This window comes from Crinia signifera, chromosome 3 (assembly GCF_055691185.1).
Source record: "Crinia signifera chromosome 3, ASM5569118v1, whole genome shotgun sequence".
Classification (NCBI taxonomy): domain Eukaryota; kingdom Metazoa; phylum Chordata; class Amphibia; order Anura; family Myobatrachidae; genus Crinia; species Crinia signifera.
The window spans coordinates 98,064,194-98,086,176 of record NC_139219.1 but is presented as its reverse complement, the minus strand read 5'-3'; the positions used below and the strand labels follow the sequence as shown (position 1 = coordinate 98,086,176).

General features: G+C 44.6%; 1 protein-coding gene across 3 annotated transcripts in view; it reads right to left on the bottom strand.

Moving 5' to 3' along the window:
* Positions 1-1,315: 1,315 nt before the first annotated feature.
* The window catches only part of PSEN2 (presenilin 2), a 54,884-nt gene continuing 34,216 nt past the window's right edge, over positions 1,316-21,983 (bottom strand). For all 3 annotated transcript variants that reach the window (XM_083176261.1, XM_083176260.1, XM_083176262.1), the window contains exons 7-11: positions 21,370-21,468; positions 9,696-9,764; positions 8,969-9,085; positions 4,108-4,226; positions 1,316-1,939 (exon numbers count right to left, since the gene is read on the bottom strand). In XM_083176261.1, the coding sequence (XP_083032387.1) occupies positions 1,784-1,939; positions 4,108-4,226; positions 8,969-9,085; positions 9,696-9,764; positions 21,370-21,468 (560 nt within the window). In that variant the 3' untranslated portion in view covers positions 1,316-1,783. The remainder of the gene's footprint in view (positions 1,940-4,107; positions 4,227-8,968; positions 9,086-9,695; positions 9,765-21,369; positions 21,469-21,983) is intronic.

Genomic DNA, 21,983 nt, shown 5'->3' with positions numbered 1-21,983 from the left:
GACATGTCCAGCGCTCCCCCCCCCCCCACAGCAACAGCATCATCATAACACGTGTCAGCCATGACTAACACACAGTGCAAAATGTCGAGCAAAAATACCCAGCAGTGTAAACAGTGGCACTTATCTGTATGTTGGCTGTGTTCTGTGACTTTCCAAGTCTCAGCAGGGGCAGCGCTTCCAGGAGACGTCAGACTGTGTGCAGCAGCGTTCCAAAGCCAGTTTTCAGCTCACACTGTGTGGAGAAAGTGGCGCCTGCACACAGATGGAAGGGACCAAGTCCCTGCTTCAGCAGGGTAGGAAACCTTGTTTGGCGCCTTTACCCCCTTCAGCCGCTCCCCCAGTGCAGTCTCCTCACCTCCTAGTGCCTCCCCTTCTTCCTGGGATCACTTGGAGTCGTCCAGCAGCGCTGGACACCTGTAACAGTCTTCACTTCCCCGGAGGGATTTCAGACTGTAAACCCTTTCAAGATGGCGGGCGCCATCGCAGGAGGTCCTTCCCCCACGATCCCCTTCTGTAAGGAGCCGGTTCCAGATCGCTTCCAGGGCCCAGGCAACCCCCAGCAAAGCTAGGGTTAAGCGCTGTGCAGTGAGTGCAGACAGACACCCCTGCACACAGAGCGCTGATAGGACACGCTTCTATCAGCCTCTGCTGCGCTCTCAGTGTGCTGTGCTTCTGTCAGAAGCCACACACTGGAAAAAACCTGCACTAACACTAAGTTAATAAAACAATAAAAACCTCACTAACTAGTGAAAAATCAAGAAAAAAGCCGGCTGTAGCAGCAGCCTGTCAGCCAAGCACCCACTCCTGTGGGCACCTAAAACGAACTGGAGCATGCTGGGAATGCAGAAGGGGAGGAGCCTGCAGTCAAGGGAAAAGCTTCAGCTATAGGTGCCTGGCTCCTGCGGACCCTTCTACATCCCAAGGTGAAGCTGTGTCACCGGACTGGACGAAAGAGAAACCATAGGCGTGACAGAAAAAAACGCTGAGAGTGCCCAAGCATTTTAGGGGAGGGTGTGCGATGTCAGGTTCTGGCCAGATATGCCTATATTCATCGCAGCCACCAAGTAAGTCCAGAGCTACACAGTGCTTGTGATTAGTGGTGGCCAGTGGAAAAATCATTCAATGGTGAGCCTGTAACAATTCGCAAGTGCACATTAATTCGCAAGGGATTTCACTATAGTGGGTTGGCATCTACCTGATCGCTGGAGGCTGCACATTTGCTCAACATCAATCTGTTTTTAATTTCCCCCAATGTATCCTCAATGCATTGTCGCTAAAGATTAACATCATCCACAAAACAATTGTACTCCATATGTCAAATTTGACAGAAAACCCGCTTTAATATATACTTTTGTTTAATAACATGGTGCAAAAAATCGAATACTATGTTGTATGGCAGAGCACCCAGTAATGCAAGTCCAGTGCAGTCAGTCAAGTGCCGTCTTATTTGTACCCATGGATTACATTAGCTTAGTAAATAAACTATGTTTTTGTAAACTAGACATAAATCACATTTTGTTGATTTAGGTCCCATGGTTAAAGTGATGAATATTTTTTACTACATAGCACAAAAGGACAGTTCCGCATTTTGAGGCCTCCTTGTAATGCATCTTGATCTGTAACACAGGATGACTGGGTCCTTCTACTAAAGTACACCAAATTAAAACTTTGGTTTTGTTCCTTTGACTGTATATTGTGCACAGTATCACAGCTATATATGTGACACTAAGGGTTAAAAAGACACACTCATCACAGATTTATGACATGGTCAGGGTAAACACTATTATATGTACATTTGATAAGAGGCCAAGGTGTCCATGAAAGGCCGCACAATGTTATCGGTAGAGAAGTAGAACACCAAGCCAAAAGTGATAGAGATTGGGAGAGCAGGCAGTGCCTTCTTGAAAACTGCCAGCAGCAACAGAGTCAGACATAAACCCTAGAAAGAAAAAAATAATTAGTACAAACAAAATCTGAATGACTATAGAGGTTAGTTCTGTTGCAAGAGGTTACATTGGCTTTACAAGAGCAGTGGTGCACTCGGGAAGTGGTCTCTGAACCCATCCCCCCTCCAACTTTGAAAGATCAAAATGTTACTTTAGAAGGAGACAATTAGATGTAGCTGAAATGACATAGCTCTAGTGCGTGGGATTTAAGACCAACTGGGCCAGGGCATATTCTGCTCCAAGTCTCTGTCTGCTGTGCGGTTGGAGTCCACCTACGCGGCCTTCTCCAGCGAGCGTTAGAGTCTCTGCAATGCTGTTCTGCCTCAGCTTCCTTTACTAAATCACTGTACAGCCATCTTCCTTAACTAATCTGTATTATCTACCCTGTCCAACGCCACCATTTCCCCCACGGGCCCTAATGTGTCATCATGCCCCAAGCATGTGTATCAGAATGTGTCATCCCCCACGACTCAGTATGTGTCACCATTTGGAGGGGGGAGTTATTGGTTGATAAAAAAAAAATGATGGTGTGCCTTGGCAATTAATTTTTTTTTTTTGTGCCACGAATTTATAAAGGTTGACAATTACTGCCGTAGTGTGTATGTGTCTCCACCAGGCACCGGTGTGTGCATTACCATGCCCCCTCATCCGAACCCCAGTGCATATGTTTATATGTCACCCCCACTACCAGGATGTATATCACCATTCCCATCCAATCCCCAGTATATGTATCCATGTCTTAAAACATACTTCTTTTTTGCCCATTATTTCTCCTGCAGTGCGTCCTCAAAAGCAGAGCAACTCTCCCCCCTCCCCACTGCCTCACTTGACCCTCCAGTTACCCCTCTAAACCCTCTCACAGCCTACCTTCTACAGAATAATTTCCCCAAGGCACCTGATGTCTCCAATACTTTTTTTGTTCTAAACAAGCGCTAGGAAGTGAAGGTTTTTTTGTTTAGATAAAAAAAATATATATATATATATACACACACACACACACGTGTGATGACGGCGGCACTCAGTATGAATGAAGAGACAGGAGACCTGATAACTTCCTACGTTTCGAGACCTTACGGTCCCTTTATCAAGGTGCACCTTGATAAAGGGACCAGAAGGTCTCGAAACGTAGGAAGTTATCAGGTCTCCTGTCTCTTCATTCATACTGAGTGCCGCCGCCGTCATCACACGGATATTCAGCCGGTCTCCCACGGGCTACTCTCCGGCGGGCACCAGCTCATCACCCTTCACCTGGGACGCAATTAGGAGTGCCGCTCTGCCAACACATTATATATATATATATATATATATATATATATATATATATATATATATTATAAAATAAATGACCAAAATAAAATAAAACAAATCAAATGTGCATGCCAGAACCAAAATAAAAAAAAAAATATAGATGGATATACCAATTTTAAAAGATAAAAATTGCAATGGCAAGAAATGTTTACAACTCTTTTTGGAGCACTTTGAGATTTTTTGTTTGGGGTTTGCTAGTTGCTGTGTTTAGATGGTTTGGACGGAGTCTCCGGCTTCGGGCATAGGCAGGCAGTGGGAGGGTATGGTTATCCCTAACTGTCCCTACTCTTACCTCTCCTCCTCCACATGGGGCATGGGGTAGTTGCACACTGGAGAAGGTAGGAAAGGGGTCTTAAGAAAGGTCCATCACTGGACTGAAACGTTGACCTTATGCCCACTGTCATGCACTGGTTGATATAAGTGGTATGTACCAATAAAAAGTTGCTTCTGCAATCAAGGCTGGTGAGTGCCCCCATTCTTTATCTACATAACTTTGGAAGTACCTCTGGATATTGGTGACTTTCTGGCTTCATGGCAGCCCGGCTGATGTCAATTTTTTGGGAGGGTGCTATCCCCACAACATGGAGATAATAAGTTAGAGAAGTCAGCACATGTGGACTGGACTTGTTTTGGCTATTCAGTTGAAGCATTATATTGGACAGGCTGCAGTCCCTGCCCAATGAGATGCTGCATTTATACCCAACCTACTGACGTCACCACCAGCCCTGACAGTGATCTCCTCTACACCCATTAATTGCAAGACATGAAGATGGCAGGAGTATGATTTATAATAACAGTTGTGCAAGTCAATACAAGCTTTTTCTCAAGTACACAAGATTACTGGTTTACTTACTATTAATATGGCAACAAAACAGGCGAGTGTGGTATTCCAGTCTCCACTAGCTGTTGCTGCAGCTTTCCCCACAAGGACACTGTAGAATATGAAGTCTCCAAGACCAAGCTTTACGCCTCCTAATCAGATATAAAAATGCAAAATACATTGTTTTAGGTCTAATAGTACGTGTACTACAAAATACACTGGAGAGGTTTCATTCTTTAAGTACTAGTTTTACATTGGTCACATATAACGCCAGACTTCCATTACTGAGGCCATCAGTTTACAGGTGTAGGGACAAGTGCTCTCCATTGTTTTTATCACAATCACTCCTTTTTTTTAATGAAGTGTATTTGAAGAATTCTCACAAAGAAAAGGGAACAAAAACTAAAAACATTTGCAAGGTAACACAACAACAACAAAAACTGAAATCTTGCACTGAACAAAAGGCCCAACATAGAAGGTGTTATAAAAGCACTAGGAGGTACATGTATGATCTTCCGCTATTCAGGAGAAGTGATATCAGTGCACATTGGATTCAGCATGGATAGCAGAATAGCAAATATCACTATTAAGTGACATCACATGTAGTCACTGTGACCCAAAAGATGACAGCCCTGCATCCGGCTTTGCCGCCACAGGACTACTGATGTTACAATATGCTTATATGCTTTGTCAACCCCCCCCCCCCCCCAACACACACACACAAACCTGCAGTATCTTTTGTTTCAAGTATAAAATAAAAAAATTAACAAAATTATATATATATATATATATATATATATATATATATATATATACACACACAATAAAAAAATTACGAACTACTCCCCCTTCCCCATAACAAAACTTTCTTATCCTTCAATAACATCACACACTTTTGTTGTTTATACAGAGTGCAATCTGCACTATCGATGTTGAATATATATATATATATAGTCGACATCGATAGCAAATTTGTGCATATCACCCTGCGTGCGTCCACATCCAATCCCGAAGCGTGGCCCCATGGCATTGGGATTGAAAGTAAAAACAGACTGTGCTGCACAGTCTAAATCTACTATGTCCGAGAAATGGACATGCTGCTCAATGATAACTGCGGCTGCCGGTCTGCGAGCTCTGACAGGCTAGTTGGCAGGCTCCATATTTCAAAAGTCCGTCGGCACTAGTGTGAGCCCCTCAGTAGCCTAGGAGCTGAGCACACACCAGACAGGGCCATGGCCACGGGCGTGGGCTGGTGGTTAGTGGCCATGCGCTGCTCCCGCCCAGGACCAAGCACTCTAGGCTGATCGGCCTATTGGTTGATCAGGCCCTGATCCCCTCCCTGTAGTTTTATTACTATTAAAAGCTCCCTCCCTGGAGTATAATTACTATTTAACAGCTCCCTCACTGTAGTATAATTATTATTTAACAGCCCACTCCCTGTAGCATTCTTAATATTCAACAGCACCCCTGTTTAACTCTGTAATTAAAATTTATGCGCCCCCCCTATAACTTATACATTTGCTTGGCACATGCTGCTCCCTGCTCCTCATTGCTCAGATCAGACAGAAATCACTTCCTGTATGACTCTGAGAGCAGGGTCTTCTTGGTCCCCATTCAGCAAAAGGCAGCCTCGCGATTGATTGCCTGTTGCTATGCTGACAGGACCACTGTCCCCCGCGTGGATGCAGATATCAGGGCTGCATCCATGCCCGTACACATCCCTGCGGCATCCCATCAGCCCCCGTTACCACCTGCAGGCCCCACGCACCCATGCTGCACTTAAAGATAAAAGAGAAACGGAGTCATGCAGTGCGGATGGCAGCACCGTCAGTAGTTCCGCCCCGGAGAGAGAGGGATATTCAGGTTTGGGAGGGGCATGTCTAAATACCTATCTAAAATGACACTGTAAAAATGTATCTAGCCATTATTTGTGTGCTACATTCCAAAGGATACTCAAAAATAAATCATTGGCCTATACTAGATGATAATGATCTTATAGAATCCAATTTAAAACAACTTTTATGATAGATAAATCCTTTTAAAAGATAAGGGGTGTATTACTAGAACAAATTAATAATAAAAGTAAACATCTGTTGTAATCATTCATTAATAATAATAAAAAAACAATGAAATGGTTTTGTGGTGAAATTACAAATTGCAGTAGTAGCTTCTCATGGACAAACAATGGTAGAGGAGACTAAAATGGTACACTACTCTTATAGTCTCAGAGACTAGGTACTTCCTTATGTCCCTAAAGTGACAATCTCACATTTCTCCCTTCATTTTGATGGTCATAGAAATTCCAATAAAGAGTACTAGGCAGATTTTAGAAATCTACTGACAAGCTCATAGTTCACTATGTCATACCTATATTGAATTGATTAATCATCAAATGAAAAATCAGATCATGACAGACATTGCTAGAATTCTAGAAACTATAAAGCATTATGTGTTCTCATATTCCAGTCTACACTCATAATTGCAGTTATCAGTACTCTGCCCTGTTTAATTACCAGGCTAATTAGCCAGTATGTAACTGGTAAAGCGATTTGAGGTCCCAATCCCGTCTGCCGTCATCAAAATGCAGGCACAGACAAGAAGGACTGGGGTCAGTGTTGATGGCACATTTCCGTTGTTAGATGATTCCTGGTGTGTCTCTCATTGCATGGTTCGATAGCGCAGACCTACACACGGAAGGCAGTATCTGTCAGGACATTTCTGTGTCACTCCATGATCTGTGTAAATCTCCTTTGCTGAATGTGGCAGCCCTCTGCAGCAGGGAGCCTGTGTTCCTTTGCAGTTGCACAACGTGGGCCTGTTACACCTACTATTTACATGCAAAAGCAGCCAGTATTTACCCTTCATGCAATAAAATGTATTTGCCCCCTTTGCATTGCAATGTGTTTTTTTTCCAGGTACAGTTTGTTTATGTTCTTTCTTGCTTTATTCCCAAATAAGAACCAGCCCTACAGTCCCATACTTGGTTCAAGAAGTACTTCCCCTCCCGACACTCCCAAAGGAGAATGCATATGTTGTTAATGAAAGCAACCAGTGGCCTATTACGTTCCAATAAGCATTAGCTTCCACAGCTTCTCCGAAAGATTGCCTAAGCCAGCTTCCAATTTGGGTTTTAATGACAGGACAATACAGGTAGGAGAATAATGTAACTCATAGCCGAGTCAAAAGCAGACACCACCCCGCTAATGTTTTAATACATAAACCAAAAGGTACAAGAAGGTTAGTACACGTTAGTGCTTAACCCCCCACCACACACACACACACACACTGCAAACTAACCCTAGCCATCCCCCCTTAGTGCCTAACCCCACTTTTTAAGTGTGTAACCCAACTTCTGTTATGGTTAATAATAAATAAGTTTCTTTTTTCTTTCACTCTAGATTTTTTACCGACATCTTTATGTGGACAAGTGGCAACTGTTGCATCTTCATTTACAGAACATTAGCCTCGTGTGATTCAAACTAAATAAGAGCACACTAAAAAGTACAGAAAGCAGTTTCTGAAGTTCAAGACAAGATATCACATAGAATCCTGACACTTTTATTAGTTCCTGATATAAATAGGTTATTTCTAACGTCCGTTAATGCCTTTGATAACTTAATAGCTATCCTATTACCAGAGACCCCAACTACATGTGTACATATATTCTATTTTTCTTGACATTTCATTGTATAGCCCAGTCACCATGAGTCTATGCTCAGGTTACGGTCTGTTACGAACATTGTTCTATACAGTCTTCTACTGAATCTTGTCTGGGGTGTGGTATATTTCCCCAACAGTCGGGATTCCGACAGTCATTAGTCAGACGTCGGAATCCCGACTGCACAGCGTGGTGAGCGCAATGAAGCCCCTTGCGGGCTCGCTGCACTCGCCACGATGCGGGCACGGTGGCAAGCTGCACTTGCCACCTATTTTATTCTCCCTCTATGGGGGTCGTGGACCCCCACGAGGGAGAAGTCGGGATTCCGACGTCGGAGGAATGACTGTCGGAATCCCTACTGTCGGGGAGCCGTCCGGCACCCCTTCCCACTGCCTCACTACACTGCTTACTTACTTCCTGTTATCATAGACTGTGGGGGTGATTCAGGTTGGTATGCAAAAGCAAACTCCTTCTTTAATGGACAAAACCAAAGGTGCACTGCAGGTGGGGCAGGTGTAACTTGTGCAGAGAGAGCTACATTTGGGTGGGGTGTGTTCAAACTGAAATCTAAATTGCAGTGTAAAAATAATGCAGCCAGTATTTACTCTGCACAGAAACAAAATAAGTCGCCCAAATGTAACTCTCTCTACACATGTTACATCAGCCTTATCTGCAGTGTATATGTATTAACAGAAACAAAGACGGAGTCACCACTGATCACATCCAGGGCCTGATTCAGCCTAGCACACAGGTACATGTCACCCACGGCCACACACCCCCACACCCCCGCAGCGCGACTCCCCTCGATAGCATGCAATAGGATGTATTCACACCATCGAATGATTACTTTCCCCTTCAGTAATATGTCAGTGTATGTAAACTAACTTTTCTTTCTGCCACAGATCGCTGAAAAGGGGGCGGGTGCTCGAGCAGGCAGCCCAGCATTTTTATGTTGACGCCCATAAAACTCTGGGCATTTACCTCCTTCCAAACCCCTCTTCATGTGAGCAGCTCCGCGGTGGTGAAACTCACCAAAGCCGTTCACTCCTCGGGTTTGCGCATACGCAGACCACAACCACCAGAAAGGGGCCGAATTCGTACCTGACCAAACTAAATCAGCACCCCCTGTGTGTACCATATGCCTGTGCTTTCAAACAGGCATAGCTAGACTACTGCAAAAATGACTTCTTTACACCAGTACTAATAACATTGTTGAAAAGCACAAAGCAAACTTACTTTCCTCATCTTCATTATCAGTGGTTGACGTTCTGTTATTTGGGGATTGAATCTGGACCTCTGTAGCATCTATGTCTTCTTGTGATACGTGATTTATAGTCCCTGGTTCACACTCTCCTAAAATGTAAGAGAAATTAGTGTTCTGTAAATAAACACTTTAGACATTACCGAACCTGTGCAATCACAACTACGCACACAACTGTTTGGCAACGGTGTGTAAACAATTTACAATGGCTGTTAACGCATTGGCATATTTGCTTAATTGTACCAAATTTAATGTACATGCTAGACATAGATTTAGTTAACTCTGTACAGGTTTTTTCCATACAACATTTTCAGAACTCTAAAGCTGGGTACACACTATATAATATTTTGGTTGATGTTGTAATCCATGTTGTATTGCTACAAATCATTTTATAGCAGCAGTATTGTTTTGATGAATTGGGCATTCCCTCCCGACGTCCCATCAGATGAGTTGCACATCCATTAAACATGCAATAATATACTGCCTTGCTGTACAGCAGATTGTGTGTACAGTGATGCGATATCATTACATCCCACTGCCACATCTCTGGGTCATATGATTGTTCATCTGTGTACCCAGCTTAAGTGACCTAGTCCCACCCCTACTCACATTATACCACACAGTGTAGGTCAACTTCTTACTACCAGAACACAATCACAAGTAATTTTATCTTAAAGGCATACCATCCATTTATCCACTTACCTGCATTCTGAGATACTCTTCGATCGATGTTTTCAAAATCCGCCATTCCCACTGTCCATACCATGGCAGCTATTGAATGAAGTAAAAAGATAATAATATGGTTTATTCAAAAACATGTAAAGGCATGTGCTCTGTAACCAACAACCCACATAACACATTAGTATGACTCAGAATTACTATAAATAGATGAGCAATGGTCACATCTTCATACATAACTGTGGATCTCAGAAGCCAGCAGGAGGCGTCTATTCACACAAGACGTCTCCTGTAGCAATAGCATAATCAGGCCCCAAATCAGCATCTGTAAGCAGTTTTTTATTAATAATCAGTCATTTTCACTGGAAAAAGAACACGGGAGTGGAGCATATTTGCCATGCATTCCGTAGAAAGTAGGTTGTAGTAGTTATATAGTTAAAAAGTGTTGGTTAAACACCAGGTTATTTGGTCATGCAAGGAATAACTTTTAATTGAATTGTACATGCAACTTCTTCTGTGTGTAATATATGTAATGAACAAAATATCAACTTTAGATCCTTTTCAACTGCCTCAATAACTAAGGTTTGTGCGGAGTCAAACAGGGTCGTGGCTCGGTGGAAAAAGGGTCCCTGAGAAAGTAGCGGGAATCTGACCCATGTAGCTACCAGATTTGGACCAGGTAAGGGATGTAATGTAAATGTATACATATAAATGGAGGGAATGAGTTCTTGCCGAGTTTTAGGGTTGGGAAGGATCATGTCTTAGAAACTCTACATTACAATATTTAAATAGCTATGTCGAGAGGGAATTAGGGGAGGAGGAGTTGGTAATCTGCACACAATTAGTTTGTAATCCCACTTATTTACACTAAGTGTATTATAAAATTAGCACTAAAGGATATAATACCTATATATAAGTGTCATTCAAACATCTGATATAACCCTAAGCGATCTCCAAAATAGGAAGAGACCTTGCATGGTACCTGACCACCCATAAGAACGGAACACACTGTGTATGTAAATTGTTACAAAATAAAAAGTAACAATAGTCTCTATAAAAGTGTATCAAATCATAAGAATAATACAACAGATTTTACAGTGTAATGTATTATTCAATAAGGGGATTTTTGTAAGAACTTGTCGTTCGAACCACTTTCTCTGAGTCCACTAACCAGGATACTTCAGTTCAACTTCAAAAGCACACTAGGATACATTACTCAGCCATTTTCTATATGCACAATCAACAGAACCAATAACATGACAATACTGAGCGTAAGGGAGGGATCGCTGTGTCACCAGGATGGACTTAGAGAAAAGGGGTTTGAACGGGAAGTTTGGTACTTGTTTCCTAGCAGGGCGCCCAGATTTCCTACGTACACTCAGTAGTTAATTTAGTTAATTTATTCACTGCACCCTGAGTGGCGAGCCCCGCGAGGGGACGCGGAATACATGTAAAGTAATCCACGTACCCTCGCGGGGCTCGCTACGCTTCGGGCTCGGTGGCACGCTGCGTTCGCCACACTAGATAAGATCAACTCCACGCCGACGTGGATAGTGGGGGTATGAAAAGGTCGGAGGACGCGTTCCGCCGCCGCTCGCCACGCTTCGGGGTGACGTGGAGAGTGGTGCTGTTTTAGGTGTTTTACCATATGAACCAATGAGATCGCATCTCACATCTCATCTAATCTCACGCGATGTGCAATGCGATTTCACTCAGGGTGCAGTGAATAAATGAAAAAAGTAAATTAACTACTGAGATCGCATCGCACACATCGCAAGGCACAAAAAGCCATGCGGTGCAATGTGTGATGCAATTTCACTACGCAGAATAGCCCACTAAGCAAATAGCTTAGTGGGCGCCTTGCTAGGAAACAAGTACCGTAAGTTTTTACGAAAATACCCTTTTCTCTTTCGTCCATCCTGGTGACACAGCTAACCTTGGGACGTTCATGAGCCAGTCCTTTGGGAGGGTACACTCAGAATTACAGTTCTTATCACTGCTTGTCCAAAAGAAGCGTCCCCCGATACAAACTGATGGAACCGATAGAATTTTGTAAAGGTATGAACAGAGGACCAGGTTGCAGCCCTACACAACTGTTCTGCTGTAGCCCCATGACGCACAGCCCAAGAGGAATCAACTGACCTAGTGGTCTGGGCATTTATCCGTGAAGAAACAAATTTAAGGTCAGCTGACCTTAAAGGTTCAAAAGGAGGAATCTGTAGCACGGACAAAACCACAGACAAATCCCAAGGCGCCACCGGCTGCCTATACGGGGGTTTAAGTCTCATGACGTAAAAGGTCTGAACTTTAGGTAACAGGGCTAACCTCTTCTGAACGAAAATGGATAATACCAAGAGTTGCACCTTTAAGGACTGCAGACTGAGCCCTGCAGAGAATCCATCCTGGAGAAATTCCAACAGTCTTGATACCCTGAACCTAGAGGTGTGTACCCTCTGACGCTCACACCACCTGATATAGATCTTCCAGACCCGATGGTAATTTGCAGCTGACACAGGCTTGCGAGCCCTGAGCATAGTCTGGATAACAGCTTCTGAAAACCCCTTCTTCCTTTATAGGGAGGTTTCATAAGCCAGGATGTCAAATTGAGCCGAGCTAGGTCCAGGTGTAGAAATGGTCCTTGTTTTAGTTGGTCTGGCTGAAGAGAAAGACGCCAAGAGTCCGTCGACAACCGCAGTATGTCTGAATACCACGAGCTCCTGGGCCAGTCAGGTGCAATCAGAATGGTTTGTACCCTCAGGGACCTCACTCTCTTCCATACCCGCGGAATTAGGGATGCCAATCCCGGGGCATTTTTTCAATCCCGGATTTCGGGATTGAAAAATGCTCAATCCCGGGATTCTCGGGATCCCGGGATTGGCATCCCTAAAAGAAAAACATGCCCTGTCCACCCGTATAATCAACATGGCGGGGGGGGGGGGTGGACATGGTCGGGCGGGCATGGACATGGGGGGTGGGCGGTTATCGACATGGGCGGGCGGGTATCGACGCGGGCGGGTATCGACATGGGCGGGAGGGCGGGCGGGTATCAACATGGGCGGGAGGGCGGGCGGGTATCGACATGGGCGGGAGGGTATCGACATGGGCGGGCGGGCGGGCGGTCGGACAGAGCAGCGCTGCGGGGGGTGCCTGCTGCAGCCCCGCAGATTACCTTACATAGGCGGGCTGCAGTGGGGCACATAGCGCTGCGGACGCTGCGGGGAGGTCAGTGCGGCCGGAAGCAGTCACCTGTGATAGGCTGCTGTGTCCTGCGCAGCGTGACAGTCAGAGGTCACGCTGCACAGGCCGCACGCCGGGGTTGGGAACAGCCGGGCAGCTTCTGAGCGGGTGCTCAGAAGCTGCTCGGCATTAGACTGCGCGTGCGCAGTCTAATCCCGAAATCCCGGGATTGGATACTCCAATCCCGGGATTGAAATCCCGGACATTTTGGGGCCAAATCCCGGGATCCCGCCGATCCCGATCCCGGGATTGGCCACCCTACGCGGAATCATGGGGAACGGAGGAAACACATAGGCCAGGTTGAAATGCCATGGAACGGTCATGGCATCCACTGCCAAAACATTTGGATACCTGGTCCGAGAACAGAACCTGAGAACCTGACAGTTTCTCCTGGATGCCATCAATTCTTCCTCTGGGAGCCCCCAGTGAGACACTATTTCCTGGAAAACTTCCTGATGAAGCGCCCACTGTCCCTCCAGCAGCTCTGCCCTGCTGAGGAAATCAGTTTCTATAATCCGGATCCCCGGAATAAACACAGTCGACAGAGCAGGAATGTTTACCTCTGCCTACCTGAAAATCCTCAAGACTGCCTGCGTTGCCATCCTGCTGCGAGTCCCGCCCTGATGATTCAAATAAGCTACAGTCATTGCATTGTCTGACTGTACACATACTGGTGATCCCTTCAGGAGATCCTCTGCCTGTAGAAGGGTGTTCCAAACCGCCCAGAGCTCCAATATGTTGATCGGCAGTCTGGATTCTTCCTTGGACCACAGCCCCTGCAACCTCCGGTGTAGGACCACCACCTCCCAGCCCCTGAGACTAGTGTCTGTTGAGACAATCAGACAATCCCACGAGCAGAGGGAACGCCCCAGCTGCAGAGTCTCCAGATCCATCCACCAGATCAGGGACTCCCTTGTCTCCAGAGACAGCAACAACCGTTCCTGCTTCATGGTATTTGAATTCCCTGACCAACATGAGAGAATGTTCCACTGAAAAATCCTCGAGTAAAACCTTCTTGCCGAGCAGATTCACACCCTGCCAAATTGTTGGGTTTGGAAATTGCAGGATCAACAGTACCAAGTGACAAATGTCCACTGCCTTGGATTCTGGTAGAAACACTCGATGTAAGTGTGTCCAAAATCACCCCCAGAAACTGAAGTCTCTGTGTGGGTGTCAAATGAGACTTTGGGAGGTTCATCAACCACCCCTAGTCTTGAAAGAACTTTGTCTCAATAGCCAAATGTTCCTGTAGCTTCTCTGCTGACTCTGCCTTGAACAGGAGGTCGTCCAGGTAAGGGATAATTACTATCCCTCTCAACCTGAGGGCCGCTGCCATGACAGCCATCACTTTTGTGAAGACCCCAGGCGCTGTAGCCAAACCAAACGGCAGAGCCTGGAACTGTAAATGAGTATCCCCTATCGCGAACCGTAGTAAAGACTGATGTTCCCTGCAGGTAGGCACATGTAGATAAGCATCCTGGATATCCACCAATGCTAGTAATTCTCCCGACTCTATGTTTAACAGCACTGATCAAAGAGAATCCATGCGAAAATGGTCCACCCAGAGATGCAGGTTTAAAGATTTAAAATGGGTCTGAATAGCCTGTCTGGTTTGGGGACCAGGAAAAGAATCGAATAAAAACCTTTCTTCCTTTCCTCCTAAGGTACCGGGACCACTACCCCTTTCTCTATAAGGGACATTGCCGCCCCCAAGAGAGCTGTCCGCATGCGAGCTTCCCGCAGTAAAGGAGAAGGGAGAAATCTTCTTGGAGGAGACCTCCTAAGATTTAGCTTGTAACCCTGGGAAATTATAGAATAAACACAGGGGTCCGTGGTGGAATCTCTCCACCTGTCCCAAAACTGCAGGAGGCGAGACCCCACTCTGAGCCCAAAACGGGGAGTCTCCGCCCCATCATGCAGAGGACTTATCCTCTCATTTAGACACATGTTTCTTAGCGAAGGCCCCGAAACAGGATCTGGGTGCCTTCCCCTTACTGGCTGGAAACTTTATTCTTCCCGTTTGTCCTCTGTTAGATCCCCCCCACGTCACTAAAGGGGTCGTGCCCAGGCTGCAGCATCACTAAATGGGGGCGGGCCCGGACCACCACCGTCGTGCAAGGGGGGCGGACCTGGACCCGCCGAGATTGGGATACCTGGAGCTTCCCCGGGCACACCAGCAAGACAAGCAGCAGGCTTTTTTAGCGGGGTGCTGCTGGAGGGTAAAACAGCCTAGCAGGAACACTATAAATGCATTCATTTTTTGAACGCTCTGTGCAGTGTCCTGCATGACCCGCAACATTACTGGGTCCCCCTGAGATGGGGTGACTGAGCCCACCAAAGTTTGGGAGGATGAAGGAGGGCCAGGAGATTTAACTAGGTCATCTCTGCCTATTCAAAGCCTTCACCAAGGCATTCATAGACCTCCCCAATGCAGATGCCCACGCAGGTTCAGACTGCTCAGACCTTTAGGCTTGCTCTCCAATGGGCACAGACTCACACGAGGGGCACAAATTCGCCTGATCCATCTGTTCACATGTTAATTCTACACCACAAAACTTGTTGATTAACAAGGCAGGCGCTCTCTCCCCCACAGCAGGAGCACTACACCCTTCAGTCATGATATAACCACAGTGCACAATGTCAGGCAATTGCACAGAATAATATACTCAGTGTACTTATCTGTCTGCTTTTGCTGCCAATGATCCTCTGTGATCAGCGGGGAAAGCGCTGTCCAAGGAGAAATTTCTCTCTGCACTTTAATGAAAGCCTTGCTTCAGCTCCACAGCCTGGAGAGAAAGGGCGCCAGCACAAAGAGCAGGAAGAGACCAAGTCTCTGCTTCAGCGGGGAAGGAAGCCAAAAAGGCTAATTATCCCCCTTTAGCCGCTCCCACTAGTGTTTCTCCTCACCTCCAGTGCCTCTCCTTCATGGGATCACTTGGAAGCATCCAGCAGCGCTGGACTTCCTGTTATAGGCTTCACCTCCCCATAGGGAATTCAGCCTATAAACTCTTCACAGATGGCGGCCGCCATCGCGGGGGTCCGTCCCCCACGATCCCCCCCTACGCAGGGAGCCAGTTTTGGATACCCCCAGAGCCCAGGAAACCTCTCTTGTGCAGAGGTTAAGCGCTGTGCAGAGGGAGCAGACAGTGTTCCTCTGCACACAGAGAGCTGACAGGATGCGCTTCTGTCAGCCTCTACTGCGCTCTCAATGTGTGTGTGAACTTCTAAAAGAAGGAACACACTGGACAAAAACCTGCACTAACTAGTAAAATTAATAAAATAAGGGGTGTGGCTTGGCCGGCAACTTGAGCGGGTGCGGGGAGTGTGAGCTCCGATACAATCCTTTATATATATCCTGCCCCGGGACCCCTGGATGCTGTATATTTACCCTATTGCCTCCGGAGCTGCTCCTGTGGATTCTGCGCCACCTGTGATTCTCCTCTGCGGCGCACGGAGATCAGACTGGCTGCCTGCTGAGCTCTGTGAGTCCTCTCCGCGTGCGGGCGCCATCCTGAATTCTCTGGCGGCTCTGGCTGGGCTTCTGTGCCTCTGGAGTGCGGCCCTGTGTCCTATCTGCACTGGTGTCCCGGCGGGTGTAGGTGCCTGGTGCCTCTCCGGAAGATTGGCGGTGGAGAGCGGGAGTCGCCTTTCCTGAGGCGCGCTGCTGGGCCTCACGGAGACCCCGGCGCCATCTTGCCCACCGGACTCCTGGGCTGAGGTGCCTGTGCTAACCTAATCCTGCAAACGCTGCGTTACACGTCTTGTTCCTGCGCTGGGCTCAGTGGGTGCCTTTGTTGTGTGCTTTCTGCAATCTGCAGGGTTCGTATAAAATCTGCTACACACTATCTGGCTGCGCCTGGGTGAGACTACAGAGAGCTGTCCTGCTGCTGCCAATCTCCTCTGAATGGTTGGTGATGTGCTAGCCATCGCCAAGCTGAAATCCCTTAAGATTCCTCTTAAGATTCCTCTACAGCAGCCTGCCTACTCTTCTTTAACTTGGTAACCTGGCTGTGTACACTGCGGGCGTATCAATGGATGTACAATTGATTCTCCAGGCTATAGCTGCCTCGGCTGACAGGATTGCTGTTGTCCTGGAGATAACCCTTTCTGCCTCTCCTGTTCCAGACAAATATCCTCTTACTACTCACCCCATAATGATGGAAGCATCTGTTCATCATACTTTACTGGCTGTACGTGCCTCCACTGACCGGCTGATTAATAGGCCTGCTGATATGCAGATCTATACATGCACCTCCGATGGGCTCTCTGTGATGGATCTCCTTGGTTTTGATACTCCCTGTTCCATATCCGACTACCTTATTCCCGATACGGTTCATCCATATGTACTTCATCGTTCTTATCAATCTCCTTTTCTGCTATTAATGGCTGTGTTGGGATTCCAGATACGCTGCCTGGATTATCCACGAGGACCTGGGACTAACCATCCTATCGTCATTTCTCCTATAACACAAAGTCTTGAGGAATGGCCGGACTGACGATCTAAACCTATATTGTCTCCTGATATATCTCTTCCACTGTTCCTACCTATTTATCTTTAGTAATAATATTACCTTTCTTTAGTTACACTGTTTTTTACACATACATACATCCTGTTTTTGCTCCAGTCAGGGGTATCTTCAATGCATATCCTGTGATTTTATATCATGCATTCTGTAAGACGAATGCATTACTGCTGAATAGGATGATGGAGGAGTTTTGCGCTTTGGTCCAAATACATATATGGTCCAAGTCCACTACCCCCTGTCATATCCTGCTTATAATATTCAGTAACTAAAAGGGGGAGGGGGGGGGGGGGAGTTGACTAGATTAGTAGAATTTAGGATAGAGGGGCTGTGGTTTGGGATCCAAGTACGCCTTAGTTGGGGGTGGGTTGTACAGGGTGGGGGGTTATAGAGATGGTTTGTTTTGGGCTTTTTGGGGGGGGGACTCAGTTTTATATCTTCGATTTCCTGCATGGCCGGACACCTGTATGTATGTATGTATGTATGTATCTTTTCTCCCAGCATAATGTTTCACTTTTTCATTTTCTGTTTTTTAGTGGGTATTATGTTGACAGACTATATTTCTCTACTTATTGCAGCCTTGTTGCATTTTAATGCGACACACTAACTTGAATATATGTGTATTATTTATCCGCTCTTCTATATGGCCCAAATGGCGCCTTTGGGTCCGGGAAGAGAAAATATCCTGTAATGAAACACGTTTTTCTTTTATGCGTATAATATTCTACTGCATTGGTCCTCAAACTGCGGCCCTCCAGATGTTGTGAAACTACAAATCCCAGCATGCCTTGCCACAGTTTTAACACTCCTTTATAGCAAAACTGTGGCAAGGCATGCTGGGATTTGTAGTTTCACAACATCTGGAGGGCCGCAGTTTGAGGACCCATGTTCTACTGTCAAAAATATTCTGGCAGACAGAGCACATGTCTCTGCTGATTTCATGCTTGTTTCTGCTGTTGTGCTGCTGGATTCAGCATGTGATCGTTTCAATGCCTTCAGCTTATTTATAATTTGCGTAGTGGTTCTTATAAATCCTGATGCTGCCATCATATTGCTGATATTACGGTATATTGCAGCATCCTTTACCGTACCGGTCATCTGACACATGATTTCTTCTTTCCCACGAATTCGAAAGAGTTCCCTGATCTCCTCCTCTGTCCAACTGGGCATGGTAGCAGAATGTAAACAGCAGTACAGCAAAAAAACGTTTTAGCTCTTCTCTGTCTACTGTCTGCTGTGATTACTTCCTGGATGTGGCGACTGTGCAGTCATCACAAGCAGGAAGCCAATCATGTTCTTAACCTTTATTATTCGATTTCAAACTGGTTTCACAACTTTTGGTGGCAATTTGTAATTACATACTACAAAACATTAAATCGTGGTGATGGGTCCAATTAAATGTCATTGTTGTATATACAGACAAAAAAGGTTATTAGTGGAACGTCAAACAATGATCACTATATAATTTTGTTAGTCTATCCCATAGCTTTAATGTAAATAATATAGTTGGAGAGCTAGATATATTAATAGGACGCTGTTTATGTGGCATCCAGAGCAGGGTAGATATTGTGTGCACTTGCATCCACTCGGATTCCAATTGGACCCATCTTCGTGTATCCCTACCTGAATGCCACAAAACAGCCTGAGAAATATGTACTGCATAAAAATAAAATTTGACATTTGGTACTCCAAGACCTCCCTCTTTTGTATTGTTTTGGAGCTTTTTCAGTCGAACTCTAGCTTTTTTTCCCGCCCATAAGAACCGTGTAAATGATTTATTTATGTTAGAAAAAACTTTTGTTGGTATTAATATTGGTAGGGCCTGAAAAAGGTATAATAAACGCGGGAGTACATTCATTTTTAGTGCGTTTGCTCTCCCCGTTAGTGAGATTGGTTGTCTCATCCATCTATCTAAATCTTGGTTAATTTCATTAATCAGTCTAGGATAATTGGCTTCGTATGTATGTTTACTTTGTTTCGTTATATATACGCCAAGATATTTCAAGTGCGTTTTTTTCCAATTAAATTGACAGATGGACGAAATTTCGGCCCTCATCAACGGGGAGAGGTGTAGTCCGAGGACTTCTGTTTTTGTTGCATTAATTTTAAAGTTAGAGATTTCACTAAACTCCTGTATAATCTGAAAGGTTTTCAAGACCGATTGGACTGGTTTTGCTATAGTTAGAAGGATATCATCCGCATATAGTGCTGTTTTATATTCCTGCGTACCTATTTTAATGCCATTGATATCTGCAGAATTCCTTATTTTTGCTGCTAAAGGTTCGATCATTAATGCAAAAATCAATGGCGATAGGGGGCATCCCTGCCTTGTCCCATTTTTTATTGAAAAAACCTTGGATTTCAATCCATTTACCAACACTGATGCTATCGGGGACTTATATAGTGCCTGGATGCCCGTTAAAAAGCGTCCTGAAAAACCGTAATGAGAAAGTACAAGATTCATATAAGGCCATGAGATACGGTCAAATGCCTTCTCTGCGTCTAAGCTCATGACCAGAGAAGGCATTTTGTATTATATAAACTTATATATATAAACTAATATCTACCCCCCCCCCCCGCGCTTTGACCCCGATATGGGATAACCCAGACTTTCCAGCCGGTAAAGAAAGGCAACACTTTAAACATTGGAAAAGCAATAATTTGCTTTTTATTAATGATATAGCCACAACGTATTTATTCCCACCCTTCAAAGATCTACAAATAAAATATAATATACCTACTCATTGTTTCCACCAATTCCTCCAACTACGTAGTTTTTTCATAGCTAGATATGGTACACAGAATCGATCACTCAACCCACCCTCTAAAACTACGATAGAAGCCTTATGCTTCAAACGCGCAACATCCAAGGGCTTAATTTCAATAATATACCATCTTTTACTTAAACAAGGGAACCCTATTCGAACTCTAAATGAACTTTCATGGGAAAGGGACTTAGGAAAGCAAATAGAAGTAGATAAATGGGATCAGATCAAAAATAATCTGATCTCAGTATCATCTTCGATACGATACAGAGAAAATGCATTCAAAATCTATACGAGATGGTATAGGACTCCAGTTAGGATATCACGTATATACCCAAATACAACTGATTTATGTTGGAGAATGTGTGGACAAAGAGGTACCCTTATACATACTTTCTGGGAATGTCCTAAGATAGTAGGGCTATGGAAATTTATCTACAGCTTAATTAGACAGGTAACAGGGATAAGCATTCCATTTTGCCCAATGTTTTCGTTACTACCATATGAGATTCCAAATATAACGAAAACATCGCAAAAGCTCATATGGTATATGTTTAGCGCAATTAAGATTAAGATCGCCTCTCATTGGAAACTCCAAGAGATTCCATCCAGGAACGCAATACAGGCAATGGTATGGGATATATATCACATGGAACATATAGCTAGTATAGTAGAAGAAAAATCGGGAAGGTTCGAGAAGATATGGTCCCTATGGCTAAGCTATCATAAGATGCCCCCACCATTTGCATTCGGCCTATGAAAAGGAAAAAGGGTAAAAGGTAAGCAATAAATACTCCAGATCGAAGGAGGGAAAGTGAGGAAAGAAAACAGATAGAATAACCGTTTACACTTACACAATGTTTAAACATTGGTCTCTGTTGCATGGAGGTAAACTCCTAACCAAACAAAATCATGTACATGGATAAAAACTCAGATAGGTAACAAGAACGATACCCCCCCCCCCCCCCTTTTTATATCTATATTTCTGCTTTTCTCCTTTTCCTGTATCTCTTTTTTTTTTCTTTTTATAATGGATATATATACATGAGTCTTAAAATAAGAAAATGTATGAAGATATATGTATAATAAGAAAACACACAATAAAATGTTTATTCAAACAATGATCATTAATAGAATGGTGCAAGAGCACCACATGAATATATTCATACTTACAGGAATATATTAATGCTGGAAATATAGGTTCATTCCTCTCCTGTGCGGTTTCCACAAGCATCCTCAAAGGGCCATTTGGGCACAATACAGCTAGAAGATCTGCCGGCACAGACACAGTATAGTTAGAAAACAAGATGGCAGATGCATTCTCCATACAATTCATGAAGGTTCCAGTAACTGGAACAAGCTTGTGTGGATATGCTACAATTCAGAATTGAAGTAAAATACCTGACAGCCTTACACAAATGATAACTGATTAGATAATAATGAACGGAGTAAATGTGCTTTGCATGCGGCACGATGTTAACACACTACAAAATTATACACTGACCAAACACCCTTTGCAGATCCACATATCCACTTTGCTTTTCCTCATTCAAGGACACAACTAAATGGGGATAAAGGGTTGGTATTTTACATTAAAAAAAAACTTATAGCTAACATTAACCCCTTCCTGACAGAGCCAGTTTTTGCGTTCCTGACAGAGCCCTTTTTTTCAAATCTGACATGTATCACTTAAGTGGGGATAACTTTTTTTTGCTTTTACTTATCCCAGTGATTTTGAGATTGTTTTTTCGTGACACATTGTACTTCAAATTAGTGGTAAATTTGGG